The following is a 25223-nucleotide window of genomic DNA, read 5'->3' as shown; positions in this document are numbered from 1 at the left end:
CTGTCAAATTAGCCACAAGGCTCATTAATTTCATCGCATTAGGCCTAAACTCAAATGTCACAATTTTAAACTTTTCAAAACAAGCCAGCTGGCAGTGGTTGTTTGGAAACCATGACCAGATAGTTGTCGCTTTGCTTCCCAGGTGAAGCATACAGCCATCGTGTCAATAAGCAAGTGTCATAGGCCACTGTCAATTCAAATCAGGGCACCAGAGAATACTAGCCGAGGCAGGGCATCTGCCCAAGAGAAAACAAAGACAATGTTGTCCGACAAGGAAACCACTTTCTCAGAAGGCAAGACAAAATACGCACATTTCAAAATGTTGAACAAGCGATTGACAGTGGGAGTTCAATGAGGCGTGATACTGCATTGCTGTCCGCGGCTTGGGCCTAGCCAGGAGGAAAGAGCAGGCAATAAAACGGGCCAGTTTATTTGCTCAACACAGCTCCACATTTTGACGAGAGCGAAGACAAACAAGTGCACATAAAGCAGAAGATGGGCTGAGAACACCAATCTTAAAATAAGCCCTTCGTTATGAAGACACGGACTCCGTCTCTCCCGCGCCTCCAAGTCGAGTCACCGACACAGACGAAGTCCAAAACAACGTCCACTTCACAGAAGCTCCTGTTAGGGATGGGGCCAATTATCCAGCACTCCTTTCGGGCCGCAATCTGAGCATGACTCGGACTCACAACGTGGACGGGGCCCCCTCTTTCTGGAGCTCAGTCAGGTCTGATGCAGACATCTGACGTGGCCGTTCGCCATCTGTTGCGATATGCGTCGCAATAGTCATCCTGTTTGCTGCGTGCTCGGACGGTTTCGCTCGCATGGCCAGAACATACTCAGTCGCTGGCCTCTGACCAATGCAGCATCAGCTGCAATCTGGCCCAGCAAGGGGGGGGGGGGGGGGGGCACCATGCCCAGACTATCGCGAGCTCCGTCCACATTGGATGCGCTAGGTCGGACGGCGTTAAAAGACTGCAGTGTTGTTTTACAAGTCTCGACGGTGCATGAGCAAACTTTAAACAAATGTGTACACAGCTTCTGACAGACAGAAACAGCGAGTGTTTAACCTCTCGTTACACAAGCTTCGGTGGCTGTGCACAGCGAATGCACAGGCATTGGCGTGGAACTCTATTAAAAACTTTATAAAAGGGCATTCGGTGCACAAGTCCATTTCACACTCTGCAGTTTCCCCGAGTCAGAATAGAACGATAAAAAAAAAAGACGTGACTCAGAACGACACAGAAGCTCAACGTTGTTAGCTCACTTCAGGCCGACGAAGAGAAAACATGGATGGACTCGCAAGGTCGACCAATCAGGACTCTCGTCCAACTCCTCACCAAACCCCAACAGTACAGCGCCCCACAGCTATCTGTCAGCAGCTCATCAGCAGAGTCTCACAGGAACATGGAGAAACCCTCCACATCTCCTTGAAACCACAACTTGCGTAACAACCAGTTCTGTACAGCCCAACCTGACCCGCAGCCAGGACGACGCCACGGTGTTACAGGCGGGAAACAGGCAGAGGGATGTGAAAGAGAGGCTCGGGCCAGACCCTTTCCAGCTGGTCTTGCAAACCCAGAGGAGATTTAGGAGGCTATTCCAAAGCCTCTTGATCTCAACACCTTCCCCAGAGAGCCGCCTAGGTAGGCCTTCACTTCAACAGAAAAGCCAGCCGAGGTAGCTTCTGCATTCCACAGAATCGGCAAATGAGACAGCCAGGCTTGTGGTAAATAAATAATGAAGATTTTTCACTTTCGCTGAGGTATTTTTATTACAGTAGCAACAGTATCAGGGCTAAAGCAGCCAGAGGCCGGCTACGTGATAAAAGCTTCTTTAGCGCTCGCCATTTTGGTTATTAAAATGGGTGACCTAAGGGGTTGCTCTCAACACTCTGCCTCCAATTAAAATTGTATGTTCTACAAACAACTCATTGTCAGATTGAATAATGCAGTTTAATATCGCAGACTTTCAGGATTCAAATCCCTGAGAAGCGTAGGAAACCGACAGAAGTTTACCACAGGGTCAATAAGCAGCTCGCAATTGTTGATTTCCATTGTTTGGATCTATAAAGTACCTCCTTTGCTCTGCTTCCAACCCCTCACTGGAGCAAACCGCAGCCAGGCACAGAGAAATAGGCATAAAGGGACTATCAATAAGCCTTCTTGGCAAATCTTAGCATTCGCCCTCAAGGAGCAACACTGGAATGAGGACAAGGTGAGAGATGGATCGGAAATTACAACCAGAAATTAGATGAATCTGATGGAGATGAAAGAAACACCTTCAAGAAGAATGGGCTTGGGGAGAGGGGAAAAAAAATGTTGATTAATTCAGCTTCTCATTCGCAACCTTGAAAGTCTTATCAAAACGGACGAGAAAATGTTTTTCATACCTACTTATTGGTCTCCAAAAGCCTTAATCCACAGATACCAATTATCTATGTCTGATCAGACCTGTTGAATTTTACACAAGACCTTTAAAAACAGACCCTTTACAAACAGGGTATTGTAATGAGAGGGAGTGAGTTCGTCACAATCCCAACAAATACCAATAACTAAAAATAGCAACACTAATCCCAGTAGTCTGTCAAACGTGAAATGTCAACGCTGATATTAAATCCTCCCAGATGATTCCAGAGCATCTTGAGAAGGACTTTCATCGAGACGACCAGACTGGTGTCCAGGGGGCTGGTACCTGAGGGTGGCTGGTTAGTCAGGTGGCTGAGCGGTTAGGGAATCGGGCTATTAATCAGAAGGTTGCCGGTTCGATTACCTGCCGTGCAAAATGACGTTGTGTCCTTGGGCAAGGCACTTCAGCCAACTTGCCTCGGGGGAATGTCCCTGTACTTACTGTAGGTCGGCTCTGGATAAGAGCATCTGCTAAATGACAATGTAAATGTGGTGACTGTGGGGGGCTGGAGGAGTGTAGACCCCCTTGTCCCCGGAGAGCCAAAGACTGAGCAGACGTGATATTTGAACAAAGAAGAGGGTAAACAAATCAGAGAGGGAAAGAGAGAGAGAACGAAAGAGAGAGAACGAGAGAGAGAGAGCGAGAGAGCGAGGACATCCTCCCTGTTCCCCACGCACCTTAGCCGTCATCCCGGGAGACGGCCAACAAATCAAACAAGAATCCCAAACCAACAGTTCAACACTGCTGGAAAACCAGCAAGCGAACACAACCAACCCTTTAAAGCACCCCCCCTCCCCCCCCCCCATTATCCACATAACATCAAGGCCATTCCAGATGCGGCCTCACTGTACCTGGCTTGGCCGTAACAAGGGGGTTCTGCCACTGATCCAGGCCTCCAGGGACCACAGCTTCAGAGGAGGACCGGGAAACGGTGTTTAAGGGTGTTTATTATGGGATAGATGTGCGAGAGGAGAGGGAGGGTTGGGGGGGTGCATCCAGGCGGCGTCTCGTTTGGTCTGAGATTCAACACCTCGCCTTGGATTCTGGGATTAACAATTTTAGGCTAATGGCGCCTCAGATGAAAAAATCGTAACTCGGAACGACGGCACAAAACACCCTGTCGGCCGCAATACCGCTCTTGAAAAACGAATCGCTGAGGCCATAATGCCCAAATTGAGCTCAAATGGAGAGAAGTAGACGGCAGGTTTATCTGGTGAAAGCCTACACAGAATATCAATGACACAAGCCTGAAGTGAGACTACACAGGCCACAACGGGGTTCATACTGTCGTCAACCGGACTGCGAGAGGTCGTGAGGTGTTGCAGTGCTTATAACTAGCAGGTACAGGGCAGGACAGTAGCAGCGTAACCGTGCGTGGAAACTTGAAGGTGCAATACAACTTTCTATAGGAGGATGGTATTTAATACTTATAGGGGGATGTGTTTAATATATCTATAGGAGGATGGTATTTAATACTTATAGGGGGATGTGTTTAATATATCTATAGGAGGATGGTATTTAATACTTATAGGGGGATGTGTTTAATATATCTATAGGAGGATGGTATTTAATACTTATAGGGGGATGTGTTTAATATATCTATAGGAGGATGGTATTTAATACTTATAGGGGGATGTGTTTAATATATCTATAGGAGGATGGTATTTAATACTTATAGGGGGATGTGTTTAATATATCTATAGGAGGATGGTATTTAATACTTATAGGGGGATGTGTTTAATATATCTATAGGAGGATGGTATTTAATACTTATAGGGGGATGTGTTTAATATATCTATAGGAGGATGGTATTTAATACTTATAGGGGGATGTGTTTAATATATCTATAGGAGGATGTATTAATTGTTGTTACATTTTATTAGTGGCTGTTGCCTTCTACTGAGGGGATAAAGCATGGACATGTATCACATGTTTTGTAATTGGACGGTACACATTCGACACACAAACCACCCCCAAACAACAATTCATGTTCACACAAAACAAGCTCGCATCACGGTGAGGAGTTCAGAAAAAAAAAACAAAAAACTACCCAACAGTTCCCAGAAGGCCGTGCGCTACCTCGGTTCAAACTGCCGTGCGTGAGTCAAATCGGGAGGATAAAAGCCGTGCTGATCCAACATGGAGCCCAGGAGCCCCGAGGCTTCTCTGCCAGAGCCCTGCGTGACCGTGGGCCGTGATTAGGGCCAGCGCGCATGCAGCCGGGGCCAACAGGCTCCAGCGAATACACAGACACTCTGTAATTACCTTCTGACAAGAAGCCCCGTCTAGTATTGAAGCGCTAATGAACGTGGTATCACACAGACAGTAGCTCCGTATTAACAACCATCTTAAGTTGCACGTCGAGACCTTAATCGAGGGCGACCAGGAGATGAATGAGGGCTCGTTCTGGTTCTGGACCAAACCAATCGTAGTAGGGATGGGCATAATTAACTGACGATCAATTATCGATCATTAAGAATTGCGTCGATGACATTATTTGTTCATCGATAAAACTAATGCATGTTATGTTGCATAGTGTGTCTTGCTCTGGCCTCCATGACTCTGGCCTCCATGACTCTGGCCTCCATGACTCTGGCCTCCATGACTCTGGCCTCCATGACTCTGGCCTCCATGACTCTGGCCTCCATGACTCTGGCCTCCATGACTCTGGCCTCCATGACTCTGGCCTCCATGACTCTGGCCTCCATGACTCTGGCCTCCATGACTCTGGCCTCCATGACTCTGGCCTCCATGACTCTGGCCTCCATGACTCTGGCCTCCATGACTCTGGCCTCCATGACTCTGGCCTCCATGACTCTGGCCTCCATGACTCTGGCCTCCATGACTCTGGCCTCCATGACTCTGGCCTCCATGACTCTGGCCTCCATGACTCTGGCCTCCATGACTCTGGCCTCCATGACTCTGGCCTCCATGACTCTGGCCTCCATGACTCTGGCCTCCATGACTCTGGCCTCCATGACTCTGGCCTCCATGACTCTGGCCTCCATGACTCTGGCCTCCATGACTCTGGCCTCCATGACTCTGGCCTCCATGACTCTGGCCTCCATGACTCTGGCCTCCATGACTCTGGCCTCCATGACTCTGGCCTCCATGACTCTGGCCTCCATGACTCTGGCCTCCATGACTCTGGCCTCCATGACTCTGGCCTCCATGACTCTGGCCTCCATGACTCTGGCCTCCATGACTCTGGCCTCCATGACTCTGGCCTCCATGACTCTGGCCTCCATGACTCTGGCCTCCATGACTCTGGCCTCCATGACTCTGGCCTCCATGACTCTGGCCTCCATGACTCTGGCCTCCATGACTCTGGCCTCCATGACTCTGGCCTCCATGACTCTGGCCTCCATGACTCTGGCCTCCATGACTCTGGCCTCCATGACTCTGGCCTCCATGACTCTGGCCTCCATGACTCTGGCCTCCATGACTCTGGCCTCCATGACTCTGGCCTCCATGACTCTGGCCTCCATGACTCTGGCCTCCATGACTCTGGCCCCCATGACTCCATAGAGCAGAGCACAGCACCCTTAACAATCTCCAAGGAGACATTGCGCTCTTGCGTTAACACTGAGGCAGCAACAAAATACAAAACATGCAAAGTCCTACAATCTACTATATAAATCCACGATACGCACGTCCACAGGACTGCAAAGAAGTGTTCCCCTGAACCCAATTACACGACTGGAAGCCCTCCTGGCCTGTCGTGGCAGCCCTGCTGCAGTGGAGCGGGCTTGGGGGGGGGGGGGGTGAAGACCACTGGGGTGTGAAGGCTGTACCTATCTGGAGTCTGATGGCGCCTAGGAGCTGAAAAGGCCCTGAGCTTTGAAAGCTCTGCAGATCTGAAAGCTACCAATCTCTACGCAACACACGCACACACACTCCAACCGTCTGTCTCTAACACAACTCAGGAACACACACACAGGAACACACAAACATGCAATCTCCTTCTCGGCAGCATCAGGAGGCTAAACCTCCTGCAATGAGGGTGAGTCGACGTGCTCTCTCTGCCTTCTTATAACGCATCAAATCAGATATATCTTTCACCTTCCTCCCTCCCTCCGGAGAGATGCCAAAGAAACGGATACCAAATACTGACACTAAAGACCACCACCCATAAAATGCTTTTTTTTTCTTCTTTTTTTTTTTACTAATGGTGAAAGCATAAAATTGAGTCTTAATACCACAGCTGTGCACAATGGTCTAGACTAATTTAATAGTTAATACTCCCACCCCAACACACCCCAGACAAACTGGAGAAAAAAAGAAACTAAGACATGCAACCCTAATTGCTCCACTCGATCTAGGTGTACAATACAGCCGTTCCAGTCGACTGCAGCCTGGCATACTGGCTGACTACACAGCAACCCCCCCCCCCCCTCTCTCTCTCCCCTAATAAACAGAGTAAAGAGTGGAGGTGCCCAACATCCCCACACACTAGCCCAGCCTGGGAGCGTCCGTATCGGGGAGGCAAGAGGCCAGATGTGGAGCCCCAGTCCCACAGTTCCCAGGGTCACACGACTTACAGCAGAGCAGCAGTAATTAGACACTGTCTGCTCTCTAGTCAGGCGTCGCTTCATCATGAGCTCTTAGCACACGGTCGCCACCGCACATTCTACAGCTGAGAGGGTGTAGATGGAGAGAGGAAGACATGGAGAGAAGGGATAGACAGAGAGGGATGGAGAGAGAGGGAGGGATGGAGAGAGGGAGAGAGAGAGGGAGAGATGGAGAGATAGAGAGAGAGAGAGAGAGAGGGAGAGATGGAGAGAGAGAGGGAGAGAGAAGGAGGGATGGAGAGAGAGGGAGGGATGGAGAGAGAGAGGGAGGGATGGAGAGAGAGAGGGAGAGAGAGAGAGAGAGAGAGAGAGAGAGAGAGAGAGAGAGAGAGAGAGAGAGAGAGAGAGAGAGAGAGAGAGAGAGAGAGAGAGAGAGAGAGAGAGAGAGAGAGAGAGAGAGAGAGAGAGAGAGAGAGAGAGAGAGAGAGAGAGAGGGAGAGATGGAGAGAGAGAGGGAGAGAGAAGGAGGGATGGAGAGAGAGGGAGAGAGGGAGAGATGGAGAGAGAGAGGGAGAGAGAGGGATGGAGAGAGAAGGAGAGAGAGAGGGAGAGAGAGAGGGAGAGAAGGGATAGACAGAGAGGGATGGAGAGAGAGAAAGAGAGATGGAGAGAGAGGGAGAGATGGAGAGAGGGAGAGATGGAGAGAGAGGGATGGAGAGAGATGGAGAGAGAGAGGGAGAGAAGGGATAGACAGAGAGGGATGGAGAGAGAGATGGAGAGTGAGAGGGAGAGATGGAGAGAGAGAGGGAGAGATGGAGAGAGAGGGATGGAGAGAGAGGGAGAGATGGAGAGGAAAGGAGGGAGATAGATGGCGAGAGATAGAGGAATGAATCATTTTCCCACAGGGAGAACTAGGTGGCATAAATCCCATGCTTCGCTTGGTCTAGTCTGGCCACTCCAACGGGGGACTGGGAGAAGGCCTCCGCTCAGCCTCATTCTGTTTCAGTCCTCCTCTTCCCTCACCTCTCTCCCCCTCTCTCTGTCCTCAAACACCCTCCTTCCTTCCATACCTCTCTCTCCTCAAACACCCTCCTTCCTGACCTCTCTCTCCCCCTATCTCTGTCCTCAAACACCCTCCTTCCTTCCTTCCTTACCTCTCTCCCCCTTCTCTCTGTCCTCAAACACCCTCCTTCCTTCCTTACCTCTCTCTCCCCCCCCCTCTGTCTTCAAACACCCTCCTTCCTTCCACACCTCTCTATTCCTTCCCTCCCATCCTCCCCCTGCAACCCTCTTTTTACTTTACTCCCCCTTCCCTCCCTCCCCTCTGCTGTTCCTGGCAGTAAGGAGGCCAAGGAGGCTCCAGGTACCAGGGCTATGAAGTCTAGAGGGATCCAGGAGGATCCAGTAATGTAACTAATCTGAGCCTACTCTTCTCAGGAAACCAACGGGGAGCCGGAGTGAACTTCAAATGTTGGATCCATTTTTAGCTTAACCACTTGGATTCAACTTTGAGAGGACAGGGGGGAGATTCGGGGCTTAGAATATCTCTACCGAGGTTGGGGAAACCAGACCCTTTAAGCTACACGTAACGATGTCGTTGAGATTTAGCCGGGAATGGGCTAGGAATAACACAGCCAATTAAATGTACGGGTACAATTAAATCACGCTAACGCTGAATTAATCAAGTGTGGGCGATGAATTAATTATGAGGCATGACACCCAATTTCAATACTACTACCACACAAGAGGCGATTACGTGTTTGTGCCATGTTCATCTCAGACATTTTCCAGTGGTACCTGATAAAACGTTTTTACGAGTACGGTGGCAGTGTGTTGCGGTACAAGTTTCCCTTTTGAATGAAACATACCGTGTCAGAGACTTTCTGATAAGCAGACTTGGAAAACATCTTCAACAATCTCAATAACAGCCGGTGCATCATTAAGAACTAACCGACCTTGGAATTTGTTAGAGATACTTGGGGTAAATATTCAGTTCTTAACACAATAAGCCCTGACAGACTGAGGTAATATAACTGTTAGACTGAACCCAACGCACTACGAATACTGAGCGATTAACTACTACATTCACTTAATCTAACGGAGAGCTCCCCGATAGAATTTGAATTCCTTTAAACAAACCTCTTTAAAGTTCCTCGCACAAATTTATCTGTACAAATGACTGAATGTAAACAATTTCACCGCAATTAAAAGCCGTTTAAGGGCCATTAGGAACAAAAAGCCCACATATGGCATAACTCTGTATTCAAATAATAGGCCGGGAGTTTAATCATTCGAGGCGCACTCGCCATGCTAATTCCCGCATTTGATTTCACCTCTTCATTAGCAGTTTAAACCCTCCGGTTTCCATCTTTGGGGGAGGGGGGTAATAACTTTTCTTTTTAATGTTGAGAAAGACCTCTGTGTTAACGGCAGCCATTTGCAGGGCCCTCTCGCTGTACAAGCTGAAGGAGAGAGATAGGGGCTGGATACCGGCTTGCCTCAGTCACGGCACGGCTTGTGCCCCTGCTCCGTGGCGGGTAGGGGCGCTTGTTTGATGTAGCGGCGCTTAATGAAGCACGCAGTTTAATGAGTAACCATGCAGGATAGCAAGGGAACCGCAGGGGACGGAAGACTTTGTAAAACAGAAAAAAAAACTGCCGGTCTTAATAGTGGATGTGTCTCTGCATGCGTAATTAGAGCTGGCGGAACACGGTTGGTGGAGCGGAATTGCTGCTCTAGTTTTCCGAGAGAGTAAAGACAATGATCGATCTTCTATTTTATATTGTGCATCCCTTATGTAAACATGACTTCAAACAACTCCCACCCCCCTCTTCCGACATACCCGTATTATCATGGCTGTGTCTACTACCGCGCACTTTACGAAGTACACTGCAACACAGTGCACTTACATATTCAGTGCACTCCGTCGCTAATAAGTGATGTCTCAAATGCTTGCGTTAAACACTTGGCGGAAGTGACGGACGCAAATCTGCTCGCGACCGGTTGTGTCGTCATCAGAACCCGTGCAGTTGCTCTTGAGAAAATGCGCTCGGCTACACAGCCGGCAGTTCTCGGATCGATCTCATGGTACTTTGATGGCTACGTCACAGTGACCTAGCCTCAGCGCCGTCTCAAGTCAGACAAAAAGTCTAACCAGAATTCACTGTTCCAAGTCAGCCACCTGCAGCGCTGCATGAAGACAGTCCATGTCGAACGCACCTATTATCTGTATCATGACATCATCAACACAAGACCTTGTGTTGTCACCGGCACCAGACCAGAGGGCAAAACGGACCAATCGGGACCACCCAGCTTGATTGACACGCCAGATGACCAATAAGAGGGAATTCCAAACCCCTATTCACATCTCACATCTATTTGGTATGCAGAACTAATACCCGAACATGTCATATCAACGACACCCATAGGATAGAATCCCAGGCCGAAGCTTAATGTGTACTCATCAATACTGCATAACATCCCAACTGTCACAGTGGTTTCAGACTGTGTAAACCCAGCCAGTTGCCACTTAACAGCGAAACATACAAACCTGTCCTTACTTGGCCCTGCTACTGCAATGGGTCTAGCACCAAGCAGAGCTAGCGAGCGAAGCTAGCGAGCGGAGCTAGCGAGCAGCCCAGATAAGAGATCAGTTAAGGAGAGATATCATCGTAGAGAGGAACAGCGCTGCGAGCAATGAGACTACATGAAAGGCTACAAGAATTTCATCCTGGAAGACTGAAAATCTGCCGCTTCATCCATCTGTCTCCCTCCCTCACTCTTTTTCCCTTTCTTACTCTGTTTTCTACCTCCCCCCTCCTTCTCTCTCCCCCGCATGGAACAGATCAGGGATGGTAAACGAGTAAACAGTCTTCTCGGCCTCTATGGGTGAAATGATGTCAATCCCAGGCAGAGAAGGTGGGACTCGGAGGTGAGGATCTATGAAGTTCAGTACACAAGCCACACTACCCTCTCTCCCGCATCAAGACATCTGATTGGCTGGCTGAATGGTTAACTGGTTAGGTTATTGGCTCGCTAGATTGTTGTCTTGTCAGCTAGTTAGGTGATTGGTTAGTTATCTGGGTGATTGGCTGGGTGGTTGTCTAGTTGCTGGCTGATTGGCTGGGTGGTTGTCTAGTTGCTGGCTGATTGTCTGGGTGGTTGTCTAGCTACTGGATGATTGGCTGGCAGCTTCATCATGACATTCTGCCAGCTCTCTAAGCTGTGGCAAATGCTGAGAGAGAAAGTGAGGGAGACAGCGAGAGAGACAGGGAGAGGGAGAGACAGGGAGACAGGGAGACAGAGAGACAGAGAGACAGAGAGAGAGGGAGAGAGAGACAGAGAGAGAGGGAGAGAGAGAGATGGTGGAATTGGAGAAGAGATCCAAGAGGGAATGGAAACTTTCTGCATTGAACAAAAACATTAAAAAACCAAAGGGGTGAATTTATTTTCTGATTTCCCTGGCCGGTGGACAGCAAATGTCAACACTGATTTAGCCGGCCATCTCCATGAGCCCTCTTCATATAAAACTGCAAGGAACCTCAAACATACTGAAATCATCAAGGGTTTGCTTTCCACGGGTCACAGGCTCTCTCTCCTGCATGAATCAGGGCAGGAATTCAACTGTATAATCCTGAAATAATGCTCTTCCTTAGCAGGGGCTACATCCACTTTCTCACCGGGTTGAGATTTCCCTCAGGGGGTCGAGCAACGAGACATTGAACAGAAACGCCTTTCCCACCGAGGGCTGGATATTAACCGGACTGTTAAAAACCTCCTTATTCTGGATCCCTGTGGATAACATCCTTTCAAACTTTCACCAGAAGAAACCGAGAGCAAGTGAGGGGATTAAACCCTGGAGAGGGAAGGCTGATTAAAACCAGAGAGGTAAGGATCTATTTCTCTCTCACGGCCCCCGGTGAGGCGGTGAGGCCAGGAGGAGAGGCAGAGAAACAATCCTAATCTGCCTGTTGAACTGGAATTATGTGGTGGGGGTCTTTGTAGCTCAACAAAAGGAGAATAGCCGGTAGTGACAGCAAGCAGCCATGGAGAGAGCCGTCCCTGTCTCACTCTGGTGATCCCCTGTGTGTGTGTGTGTGTGTGCTGGGAGGGTGGGGTGTACTGTCCAGTGTGTGTGTGTCCCAGCTCAGCCTCCTCTCTGGTGTATCGCTACAGACTGCGCCCTGCGTACCAATCCGATTCCTTATGTACAAGAGCGTTTTACTCCGTAAATATTCAAAATGGCCGCCCAACTTCTGAGTGCATATGGCCAATCAGAGCACAGATGTTACACGACTCCGGCACAGTAGCCTATCGGTAGGCTGCACCGCAATTTGGAACACGCCCACCCTGTGGAGACAGATCTGTGGAAAAATGCTGAAATAGCGCAAGCCTGGTTTCAGAGGGGAAAGAGGATGGAAAATGTCTGTAACGAGGTGGGAAATGACTAAGGAAAAACTAGGATAGGACCCAAAGTGAGTTAAAAGGACATAGAAACAAATAGCCCATCCTGCACAGTGACCAAATTCTAATCAGAGAGGGGAACAGATGCCCGCCACTTACTAGCTTAGTAAAATGCCTCGTCCACACAAAACATGCTCTCACAAATGTGAGAAATCAGGATGTTGCATTCCCGGGTTTCTCGGCAACTCTGTTCAAAGGTCTGCAACTTAACATCCGACACAACTGAGACAGGAGGAGAAAGAGAGGGGGGGGGGGAAGAGAAAGGAGAAAGAGAGGGGGGGGGAAGAGAAAGGAGGAAGAAAGAAAAGGAACCAGGGAAGGTAGAAGAGAAAGAACGTAGGTAATGAGAGCAAGGGGTCCCTAAATCTACATATGTGAAGGTACAGAGACAGAAAGGAAGAAAGACAGGTGTGGGGGGGGGGGGGAGTGAGAGAAAGGGAGGGAGAGAGAGAGAGAACTGTAGAACAATGACCATGCTGCAAGAGCACATTGAAGGTCAAGATAAGCAGTCATGGTCAATGGCAGCCTAATGACGGTAGTCATTACCAGCCTGCCCCCTCCAGATCGACAGGGAGGAGTCCAAATCTTCAGTCATTTATCCAGGCAGGGAACAGGAATATAGTGTCTAATGATCTATTTCTTCTACAGACTCTCCTAATGGGATATGGGGGTGGAGTGGTGTGTTGGGTTTAGTGGCAGGGTGTTGGGCTTTGGGGGGGGGGGGGGATTGGCCTGAAATGTGTGCAACATCTCCCTTGATCCTGATAACCCACCAGTCACAAGGGAACCAGGCCTGAAGGCTGCAGCTTCTGCTGGAGGATGCTATAGGGACCCGGGCTGTTGAACGTCTAAGCTAGAGGAGTCGAGTTGCTCGATGCAAGTCTTGGTTTGATGTTTCTGCGTGCGCCATGCTCTGTTGCATCAGTAGCCTGTGCGTGTGCCGAGCACGGGTCACAACGAGGCCTGGACGGGCTTTTCTACCATCCGATGAAATAAAACGGAATGTGAACTCTCGTTCTCCCTCTACAAGGACATGATTTAAAAGCTTCCGAGAACCAAGGCTTCTACGCCTTTGAATCCCCCAGCCTTGTAGCGGCACCTGTGGGAGGAAGAGGAGGAGGAAGAGGAGGGTGGGGAACAAACAAAACAGAGAACACAAGAACAATCCAGAGAACGGGGCCAAGGAAATATGTTGGCAAACAAAAAGGCGTGATTCGCTTGATACAAGAAAGGAGGAATCAATCGTCCTCTGGTGTACGGGTCAAGCAGGTTCCTCATTCCGGGACACATTGTTTTTCCGAGTGTCGCCTTAACGGCTTGCTCAGATGAAAAGGCCATCGTTGCGATGCCTTTTACCCCACGCCCAGCTGCACAACAGCGCAGGCCTCTCAAGTAACAAAGCTCAACTAAAGGAGAGCCAAGTCTCCCAGCTGGCGTCTGGACAAGCCCTGACCGAAAGGACAGTTGAGAAATTGGCTCTCTGGAGAACCTCGGTGGCAGGTTTTATAATCGACTCGGCTGAAAGAGAGCACACTCCAAGCAGTGGAGGCCCACCGAAGAACAGTCTGTCTGGATATTTGAAGCCTGACGCAGGCCTGGTCTCCAGGGTGCCCAGCCACTCAGCCAGCCAGTTAGTCAGTCAGACAGTCAGCCAGTTAGTCAGTCAACCAGTCAGTCGTGTGGCTCAGAGCAATGCCCATCCATAGACTGTTCAGATGGTGGCTTTTTTGGGGGGGAAGGGTGCGGGGGGGGGGGGGGTAAGTGTAGCATTAGCTATGGCCAAGCTAACGTTGTGATTCTGAGCAAGGTGTGTTTGTGAGAGTGAGACAGAGAAAGAGAAACAGATATACAGACACTGAGAAGAAAAATAAACAGTAAATTACAACATAATATTTCTACCTCTGTCGCTGCAGGCAAACAGATGCCAACTAATTTTCAGTTCTTCACAACGACCAAACTTACACAGCTTCTAGTATGCATTCTCATTTCCAGCTGCTGATGATTGAATAAGAAAATAGTTTGAGGACAACAACTAAAATAGAAAAGAAAGCAGATTGTTGATAGTGGCGAGTAATCTAGAAAAGGTAATTGTTCTGCGGTTATCTGGTGTACTTCAGCAGAAGGAGGATGGTTGGTAGTTTAGCTGGCACGGTTCCGTATCGCCTGCAGTGTTCTGTAACATCTACGCCAACTTTCTCGTTAAACAAACAGATCGCAGTCTTTCACTTGGTTCACACATACCAAACCAGGGTTTTTACCTTGTATTTCTATAGTGAATTTAACAGGTGTCAGATCCCTTTATTCTTATCCTAACTCGGTAATTGACTTATCAATGTTCAAGCGGAGGACAAAGCAAACAATAGTCAACCCATGTTGCTACTTGGGTTTGCAAAAACAGACCCGTTCCTCGGCTCTGACCATCAAAACACTGTTAGAACTACGAGCTTTTCATCCTTGATCTTCCTCCTACTTACACCATTTGGGTGTTGCTGTGGATCAATGCGTCTGCTAAATGATTGAAATGTTAGATCTGGCCCGCTTGTTCAGGCCAGTGTACCGGGAGAGAACATTGATGAGGAACCTGATGGATGTTCAAGGTCAGGGAGAACAACCGACTTCCGACACACACAAAGCTAGCCCTCACGAACATCTTGTCCTCAAAACACAACCCCTCAGACACACGCGCGCAAACACACAGGGTTCAGACCGTGTCGTGGTGCTGAGACAGTAGGGGGATCAGCAGACTGGGGGGATTATGAAACTTAGGACATTGATTAGCATTTGTAAGGCAAATGACTTCCTGGCTCGGCCAGCTCCACGCCTCAAGGACAAATTAAATTGAAGAGCTGGCTGGACTAAAAGAAAAAAATAAATAAATAATGATTTATTTATTAATTTCGGGGAAATGTATTTGGTCTGGACGACAGACGGGAGCATGGGGATGAAGTGGTTTGTTGGATCACATCTGGACTCTGGGAGCAGAGAAAAACCCAAGGTGTTTCGCAGAACGTTGTTGGCATTCAGCAGGAAAACACTGAGAGGCAGTTCTCTACAGGAGAAGCCTAAGGTGAGCCTTCTGGGGTAAGGTTCAGTCTTCAGCAAATTAGTGTAGTAAGCTGTTTTCTCTCACGGAGCCTCACTAGTTGTACCTGAGGGATGGCTAAAGGCCCTACTCTTAGACCGGAACAACCTGCTGAGATAATGGTCTGAGCAACGCCCTGAAGCCTCGAGCGAACAGACAAGCTAACGCCTGTTTTACTGTTCAGTCATAACCCCCTTAGCTAGCAACCAATCCAAGCCATGCCAATCCGCATTGACCACCCCGAAGCGTTTTGCCGACAGCACTTTCAAGGGCACTGGCTGATAGCCTAGCCCAGGTAAATAGCAGGCTAGCTCTGCCCAATAGCCTAGCTCAGTCCAGCCCATAAGCCCAGCATCAGATAGCCAGAAACCACACCCTAGCATCTGAAAGAACTGGCAACAGGCATGGTTCAAGCTATTTTCAAGCAGCCAAACAGGCACCAAACAAAACAAGGCAGACTTTTCTCTACCCCCTCCTCCCCCCACCCCCCCATCCCCAAAATGACCTTTAGCTTGACTCCCATCTCGCCCCATCACGTGACCCCATACCACCACGCAAACATTAACTTCTAGTGTAATTTTTCCAGCTGGACCCTGAGGTGGAAGTAAAGCTCATCGGCTTGTGAAATAGCAGGCTACTGATTAAGCCCCAGCAGGTGGATTTCCTCAACAGGCCAGTTGAAAGTGAGGCAGGGATAACGAGTCAGCAAGGGTCTATGAGCCAGCCTATTGTAAAGGAGATTAAACTGACTAGGCTCAAATTAGGCTGTATCCTTGAGGGGGTTTAATTCAAACCAAACGTTCAATCTGGATGATAAAAAGCCCCTTATGGATTTGAGGGTCACATCTTAAGTGTTAAAACAAATTGGATTTAATTGAATTGATGACAAATGTTTTTGCCATCTCAAATATGTTTTCAACTGCCAGAAGACTTTGTTGTCTTATGTTATGTCTTAGGTTATCTTGGGTTGTGTTATCTTACGCAAATAGGCTTTTTCAAACATACAGCAGAGAGTTCCAATAGGCTATACCGTCACTGAGGAGGAGGAGCCACTCTGCATTTGAGGGAGGAGCCACTGCGCATTGGGGGAGGGGCAGTGCGGAGCGAAGAATTCGAACGTTGTGGAGCATTAAAAAAAAGTTCTGAAATGATCCCCTTTTTAGTGGCACTGGGAGGCGTTGACAAATCAACTGACTTCATGTAAACTAAACAGGTGAGGTTCATATTCTTGCCGTCTCCGATTGTCCGTTTCGTTTTTTAATACATTTTTGTATAATTGATCGAGATTTAAACATACGCAGATTTGTTTACAATAGAACACAGAATTCAAACACGGACTCTTAAAGCTAGCTAACAATCGTAGCTAATGAGCTGCGCGTAGTCCACCTTTCAACTTTGTCAACGCCCACACAGCCGGTTCGAGCTCATGACCAGCGCCGAGCAGCAGAGCTGGGATTAGCATATACGTCCTTGAATAGCTTTCCTTGTTGTGCTAACTGTGTTATGATAGCTAGCCAAGTTTAGCCTTTACCGGACACATATTGATGTTGCTTGTCCCAAAATAAACGCATAGAACAGGGTTCGCTCCCGTTGCTAGGCGGCCTATTCGCGTGGCTCGTGTCGCTAGCTATCCCACACTGCCCTGCGGGGCCTGTCACATTACGTCAATTGAAAAAGAATGGGAGGCGGAACATTGCTCGCGTATTTCCTCTCGATTCGCTGTCAGTGGACCGTCAGCCTAACACCGCTCCACTGCACGTGTGGATGCACCACACCACTTGGATACATCAAATCTATTCCAACACTGATAAATGCAATGTCGAGAATCCGGTTTTAAAACAAATCCCATGAATCGCAGGCAAATTCTACAATCAAGATTCCTCGCCATGCCTGTAAGAGACTTCAAAGGGCCTGCAACAGAAAAGTATCCGCACCCAGAAAATGGGAAATAACCTCCAAAGCATGAATCTGCCTGAGGAACCGAGAACGAGTTTCTCCACTGTGTCTGAAAACACATATTTGCTCTCCATCAATGGTTTAACGGGTTTCTCTCTCTCACACACACACACACACCTTTCTGACCTCCCTCCTTCCCCTCCCAGGAATGTGACTGGTCCATCTTCCTCTGGCTGTCCCTGAATAACAACCCCTCCCTCTCTTTCACACACACCTCAATCATCCTCATCCTTTACCCATCCATCTGGATATCTTTGACACTCCCCCCCCCCCCCCCCCTCCACCATATCAATCATTATCCTCACCCCTCCCTTTGTCTGCCCTGCGTCTGCTTGTCTCTGACGCTGTCCCCCCCCCCCCCGCCCAATGAGAGAGAGAGAGAGAGAGCCAGAGAGAGAAAGAGAGAGCCAGAGAAAGAGAGAGCCAGAGAGAAGAGAGGTGTTCTGCAATGTCGCTGGATCGAGATTATGTCATCCATTTTGGAAAGTAGATTGAGGATGAAAACAAACACACTGCCTCAAGACACACACACAGAGAAACACACACACACACACACAGGGTGCAGGCAGACACCCTTTGGCACAGCTAAAATGGGCAAAGGAGCCTCTATAAATCAGCCAATTGAATACTGTGTGTGAATGTATGTGCCTGCGTGTATGCAAATGTGTGTGTGTGTGTGTCAGTGTGCATGTTCACTGAACATACAGCACCAGAAACGGTTGGAGACCTCTTACAGTGCCACTCACAACCCCCCCACCCCTCTGCAGACCTGCTCCCCTCTCCCCCCTCCCCCAGGGACGCTGCCTCGCCAGCTGGGCCATCACAGACCTCGGCGCAGGCCCAAGCCAGCCAATCAGCACGCAAACGTCCCACCAGGCACTGAATATGCCAGCTAATCAGCTCGCTAGCAATCCACGGAACCATCCACCAGCCAAGCCTTCCTCTGGGACACCGCAGACAGACAGGCCGCGGTTTGTAGAACCCACTTAAACTGACAACACAAAAAGTTAGAATTAGGAGAGAAGTTTCTAAGAAGTTGTATTTGTGCTTGGGTGGGTTTATGGGGGGGAAGGGGAGGGGGGAGACACATGAGTTGCGTGAAGCTATTTCAACTTTCGGGCTGAGATGTATTAAGCAGTTTATTGTATTAAAACAGACTAGGCTCCAAGTGCTCTTTAAGCCACCCAAGAAATTCAATTTCACTTGAGGCTGAAGACTGATGACCCCCCACCTACGCAAGGGAGAAAAAAACTCACTTATAATACAAGGTTGTTGTTTTTTTGGACAATTGATTTTCCTCCACCTCTTCCAACACAAGCTTCCCCTATGCTTGGCAGTGTGCTCCTTTTATCCCCTCCTCTTCTTCTTCCATCAATCCCTCCTTCTGTCGCTCCATCACCCTCATCTCTCCCTCTCTACCCCTCCCTCCGTCGCGCCATCCTCCCTTCCTCCCTCCCTCGTCCTTCCTTCCCTCCCTCCCGCCATCCTCCCTTCCTCCCTCGTCCTTCCTTCCCTCCCTCCCTCCCTCCCTCCTCCCTCCAGGTGCACTTTCCCACCGCGTGCTCACCGACTCCTGTCAAGAAGGGGCCAGGATGTGAGGTAACCAAAAGGTCTCCTTCGACCCTGACCGCTGGCTGTCAAAGCCTCAGAGCTCCCTTCCCCCCTCTCCCTCTCCTCTGCCCTCCTCTCCCCCTCTCCTCTGCCCTCCTCCTCCATCCAGGGTAGACAGACTGTATCCCCAGGATGAAAGGCTGGGAGGATGAGAGAAAGGAGAGCAGCAGGGGGGGGTGGGGGGTCTGGTGTTTTCTCCACCATCGCCCCCCCGCTGCCAGACGACACCGTTATTCATCTCTGTGTGAACGAATACTAATACCAGCCTTGTCTGTCTGAGGTGTGTGTGTGTGTGTGTGTGTGTGTGTGTGTGTGTAAGGAAGGGCTCTTATCACCTGGCAACAAGGATAGGCTACTCTCCTCCCTGTGGCTGGCTGACATGAGATCAGCTCCCCTAGACTCTGAGCAACATTCATGCCCTAGATTCCAGGTCTGTTCTCTGGGACGGGAGTGGAGAGAGCATGGTTGGAGGGAGGGAGGGAGGGAGGGAGGGAGGGAGGGAGGGAGGGAGGGAGGGAGGGAGGGAGGGAGGGAGGGAGGGAGGGAGGGAGGGAGGGAGGGAGGGAGGGAGGGAGGGAGGGAGGGAGGGAGGGAGGGAGGGAGGGAGGGAGCATGGTCGGAGGGAGGGAGGGAGGGGGGGAGGAGAGGAGGGAGGGAGAGAGGGAGAGAGGGAGAGAGGGAGAGAGGGAGGGAGGGAGAGAGGGAGGGAGGGAGTCCAACACTTGCCTTCCAGGTGTGCACTCATGCTACAGACACAGAGCAATCTCTGACCTTGTTAGAGAGGACACACACCTCTTATGTATGAGTTGTACAGGTGCAGCAGCAGAGTCACTGCCTGCAGAGCTGCAGTCTTACTTCCTGCTGGGCGGTATCACTTCCTGCTTTGGCAGTCTTACTTCCTGTCAGGCGGACAGCAGGGCTGCATTCCGACGGGCTAGTGAACACAGACAGGCCTGGCACATGCATAATTCATTCATTCGTGAAGGGGCATCAGCAAATATGCTAATGGTGCTGGGATCCCACATCCCAGCTCCCTCTACCCCTCCCCACCAGGGGAGCACTCGTATCCCGCTACGGTGAGAGTCGTCTGGACAAGAGGAACCAGCCTTGGTTACCTCATATAGAAACATGCGCTTCCATTACACAGCCCTCCACGCAACACTAGTCTGTGCGATCAATGAAATGAAAGCATTAGTAGTAAGATGAGAAGCAAGGTAGGATAAGGATGTGAATGTGTGTGTAAGCGAGAGAGAGAGGGGAGAGAGGGCAGGAGGACGTGTGTGTGCGTTTGTATCTAGCTGAGCTCTGATGTGTGTACGGACTTGGGCGCAGCTAATCCTGAAGAAAACAAACAAACAAACAGAAAAGGCTGTTTATGTGCAGGCAGGGCTGGTTATCGTGCTCTCCTGGAGGCTCTCCTGGAGGCTCTCCTGGAGGCTCTCCTGGAGGCTCTCCTGGAGGCTCTCCTGGAGGCTCTCCTGGAGGCTCTCCTGGAGGCTCTCCTGGAGGCTCTCCTGGAGGCTCTCCTGGAGGCTCTCCTGGAGGCTCCCCAGGGGGCGGGGGGAGAGGGTGGGGGGCAGCTCAGCTCCAACGCCTGGCGCCCAGGGACAGCTCTGTCACCACCACCCGCCTCGCCAGCCACAGCGTCTGCCGGTCGGTCTCTCCCTCCTTCCCTCTCTCTCTCTCTCTCTCGAATCCGTCTCTCTCTCCCTCTTCCAATCCATTCTTCTTCCATCCCTCTCTCCCATCCTTCTTTCTCTCACTCTATTACTCTTCCTCCATCATTCTCTCCCTTTTTAATATTGACTTGTATATGCACAAGCTTCATTTACATTAGAATTGCATTTTGTTTTTAGGATTACCCACGACCGGAGTTTCTCTCTTCTTATCCACAATCCTTCTCTCTCCTTTCACACCTCTCTCCTTTCATCCATCCCTCTCTCTCTGGATATCCATGTCCCTACATACATCCTCTTTGCAAGGAGGACTGGGGGGGAAAATGGACGTTAATCCTGAGCTTAGTATCAAGCGCTCCATTAGAGATGACACTGTTACCCTGTTACAGGGCAGAAGGTGAGAGGGTCTCTGGTCCAGACCCTGGGCTGCTGGTGATCTGGTCTCACAGACCTCCTCAAAGATTGGTTAATCTACAGCCAACTAGGACCCTTGGGTCATTCATTATACACTACACCAGACCTTCTGCAAAAATAAATCAACAAAGCGGGCTCAGATCAAACGTTAGTTTGATCCTTCGCTGTGGTTTTGGGGGTTTCAAGTTGTCTTCTTAGATGAGCGGATGGAATCACAACAAATGGAGACGTTAGCGATGGCGTCTTTGTCTTCCAGGACTCCTACATCGTGGAGTGAGAAGGACAGCAAATTCAATACTTCCTTAATTAAAATGTAGGTACGAAAAAGGATATTATTCCGAATATTTCATTAGATGGAGATCCTGTGGTCTCTGCAGGGAATTAAATCTGGGAACTTAGATAAATCAATCAATACCTTGGTCTCCTCTTTTACAGAAGCGTTTTCCATTTGACTAATTCACCTTGATTAACAATCGTTGTTAGATTTGAGGGCTGAATGTATCCTCCATGGCAAGTTCTCTACAGCAAAGGACCCTTTCATCTCTGTTTCTCTAAGGAAAAAGAAAATCTTGCTTCTGGATGGGCTACATCACATGAATGGGCTACATCACATGAATTTATCACCGGTTTTTCTTCTACTTTCCCATCCACACCCAAAACCCAACAAGGATTGCTCCCTCCCGGACTGGCCAGGCTGCAGTCGGCCGTCTGGTTGTCCTGGTCGATCCAAGGTTAACAAACTCCAGCTTGGGAGTGTCAGATGGACAGCCTGCTAGCCTGGGCCCCACAGCTCTGCCCTGCCTCAGATTGCAGACGAGGGCTGGAGGAGCAGATGCTCACCTGACGTCCACCCTCAGTCCAGCTCTCAGGTCTGTGTGTCTCAGAGAGCTGGAGAGAAAGAGTTTGTGTGCGAGATGTGTGTGAGATAGTGTGCAAGTGAGTGAGAGTCTGCGAGAGCGAGCTTGAGAGAGTGTGTGTGCGAGAACGAGTGAGTGAATGCAAGGCCCTACATGAACATCCAGTTCAGCCTCTCATACACAGTGTCTCTGCCTCTCCTCCCAGGACACAGCCCCCCTCTCTCCTCCCTGGACAGACACAGCCTCTCTCTCCTCCCTGGACAGACACAGCCCCCCTCTCTCCTCCCTGGACAGACACAGCCTCTCTCTCCTCCCTGGATAGACACAGCCCCCCTCTCTCCTCCCTGGATAGACACAGCCCCCCTCTCTCCTCCCTGGATAGACACAGCCCCCCTCTCTCCTCCCTGGACAGACACAGCCTCTCTCTCCTCCCTGGATAGACACAGCCCCCCTCTCTCCTCCCTGGATAGACACAGCCTCTCTCTCCTCCCTGGATAGACACAGCCTCTCTCTCCTCCCTGGATAGACACAGCCTCCCTCTCCCCCCCATGGACACACAGCCCCTCTCTGTGTCCCATGACCCACTGGGCCAGAGAGGAATTGACCGGTGGAACACCCCAACCTCACCTCCTCAACATGCACCAATCAATAAACCACGGCCAACGTTCCAACAGACTTGGGGGGGGGGGGGAATCAACCAAGAGACTACTATTGAAAGTCTCTGCACACACAGGCGAGAGCATCTCAAATATTGAACAAAGGAAGTTATATATTGCTGCAAGAAAGGCTGAAATATAATGATTCTTCCCCTAAGTCCCCTAGATGGACAATAGTCCACTCAGCTCTACTTAAATTTGTTTGGTTTTGGTTGCAGGATTCAAGATAAGATACGATTTTGACTAAATGGTTGATAGGTTGCAATTTTTGCCAATTGCAATCAGTTCCAGGTTGGGTCAAATCAAAACAAGGATAATGTGGTACTCCAGTGAAACAGAAAATAAATAACTGAATTGATTTATCACCATTGCACTAATTAGTCTTCACTCCAACCAGCATCTGCAGTTTGGCAATCTCCTTGATATTTGCTGATGATAACACAATCTAGCTTCTCCCAATTTCTGGTTTGTTCAACGTAATGCTTAGTATTGCATTATAAAGTAGTACGATGCTCAGCTGTGAGCAAATCAATAGTTTTCTAGGCCCCGAGCAATCAGACTAACCATCCAATTCCCTAATTTCAGTGTGAAATTAGTTTAGTCGCAACGGAACTTGTTTTCACTGTCAAGCACATCAACTTGGATGATTTATTGATTCTAAAACATCGGGATGTCGCCAATGACAAAATTAAAAGCTACGAAACCTAATTTAACTAGACAAGCAGACTGTACCAAGTGCACAAACTAAGAAAATGAACTTCAACAAAAAGCAGCAAGCTCTGAGATAGCCAAGACCTGTTCGACCTCCACCTCTCATTAAAGTGTTACCGACAATGATGATGACGGATCTAAACTCTCCCGCGGATTAGGACGCAGCAATGTTAGGAGACTGATTACCTCCGGAGACCATTAAACCTTGCAGTGCACAGTACGCACAGGCATTACTAAGTACGCAGGGACGTCTTTCGGGTACGCTTTCATATAGCCGAGCGCCACGTTAACCTCTCCAATAAACTACATTACAGACGTCCCATTTATTCAACTACTCGGTCAAAGAGCCAGATTGGCGTCCTCACGGGAAAGGAAATCGTCAAAAGCAAAACTGGACGGAATTATTGCAGGACCAAGCTAATTTCCGAGACAACCACCGCTAACGTGACCATCGTTCAAATCGAGTTTTCATTCATTGACAGGATGCAAATTATTTAGCTTTACCTTTCAAACTCAAAACGACAAAAACACCTATATTTTCGTCCCGGCAAGCGGCATGCCAGGAAAGCTTTTAGCGATTCACCGTGAATAATGAATGAATGAATGTTAACAGAGTAGGACGCCCACGAGGAGCGTCACATACTAGCTAGCCTAGCTAGAGCTAGCTACAGTAGCTAGCCAACTATCTATGTCCGCTAGCCAACCAACTACTTTATCACTGCTCTGTTAAGTCTAGCCCCAAGAAAACTTACTTGGAAAATCGAACGACACAGAAGTATATATAAAGTTTAAGGGCTTGGATGTCTAGCTCGCTGACGTTGGCACGAACTACGATGAAACGGCATTATTAAGGAGAGGGTCAGGACACTTGAGCAACTAGCTAGCTGGCAGGGTAACGTGAGGCCAAGATTTCAACCCTTGACAGCAGCATGACTGGATCGTGGCTGCGCAACTTTAGAAAAACTTGACACTATCCTCTGACGAGCTGTCAACTTGCTCGCCTTACTACTTGTACCAACCATCCACAACACATATACACACAGACGGCACGCTAAAACAGCTAGCTAGCTGGTTACTCACCATGGATCGAACTCGTGGATGATGCTCTCAAACCGGATCACTGCAAAAAGTCTAGAGCTGAATCCTGCTAACCAGGCCAGAAAAAGAATGGTGAACGAGAGTAAAGACTGCCATCCTGCCGGCTGCGTGAGACCGCCAGACAGGCCTACTTTCCCCCCTCCTCCACCCGCGGCGATGGGTCGGCTGTTGCCCTGCACCGAGCCCCCGGCATTGGGGGACGCTTTGTGCTTTCCGTCGGTAGCTGAGTGGTGCTCCGCCATATTCTGCGTGGTTTGCGGAATCAGCGGGTCTAATCGAGCGCCCTCCTGCCACGCTCCCCTTTCTGCCTTGTTCGTCGTCGCGTACAAGTTCTTTGGTTTTAGTACTTTTTTCTCTCCCCCCTTTTCTATCGATTAATGGCCTTTATTTGCAGTTGCTTGCGTAGATAACCACCATTACATCCTCAATGCAAACTCACGCTCTGCAAAACTCAATCGGATTGAATGCCGGTAGGGAGGGAACGAGTAGGCGGGACAGGCATCTCTGACAGCCTCTCACAGAACGACAGGTATAAAGTGGGCGGAGCAAAGACTGCTGAACCGTTGGTTGGTGCTGGTGTTGGGTGAAACCGAAATGATGGACATATTTTCTAGTCAATGGAATCAGAGGAAAAAAGAGCGAGAGCGAGAAAGAGAGAATAAAAAAGGGACATCAAAAACCTTTTTTTTACATTTTTTTTATTTAACGTTTTTTCATTGAAAAATATTTACTGTTGGAACACGAAACGGTTTTACAGGCCGTCTCCCTCAAACAAG

The 25223-nt window shown here is 49.3% G+C and overlaps 1 protein-coding gene and 1 long non-coding RNA gene across 2 annotated transcripts in view; one reads left to right on the top strand and one right to left on the bottom strand.

Annotated features, from left to right (window-relative positions):
• Positions 1-24913, bottom strand: part of stt3b (STT3 oligosaccharyltransferase complex catalytic subunit B) — a 51847-nt gene extending 26934 nt beyond the window's left edge. Inside the window, exon 1 of the mRNA XM_084696898.1 lies at positions 24430-24913. Within this exon, the coding sequence (XP_084553024.1) occupies positions 24430-24689 (260 nt within the window). The 5' untranslated portion in view covers positions 24690-24913. The remainder of the gene's footprint in view (positions 1-24429) is intronic.
• Positions 16545-22964, top strand: LOC146295762 (uncharacterized). The gene is made up of 4 exons (XR_014753328.1): positions 16545-16681; positions 18192-18395; positions 21382-21438; positions 21682-22964. It is a non-coding gene; the product is annotated as an uncharacterized LOC146295762 (long non-coding RNA).
• Positions 24914-25223: the final 310 nt, after the last annotated feature.

This window comes from Hypomesus nipponensis, chromosome 4 (genome assembly GCF_054491055.1).
Source record: "Hypomesus nipponensis isolate SF chromosome 4, ASM5449105v1, whole genome shotgun sequence".
NCBI lineage: Eukaryota > Metazoa > Chordata > Actinopteri > Osmeriformes > Osmeridae > Hypomesus > Hypomesus nipponensis.
Note: the sequence above shows the minus strand (reverse complement) of the source record. Positions and strands in the feature narration are given on the sequence as shown.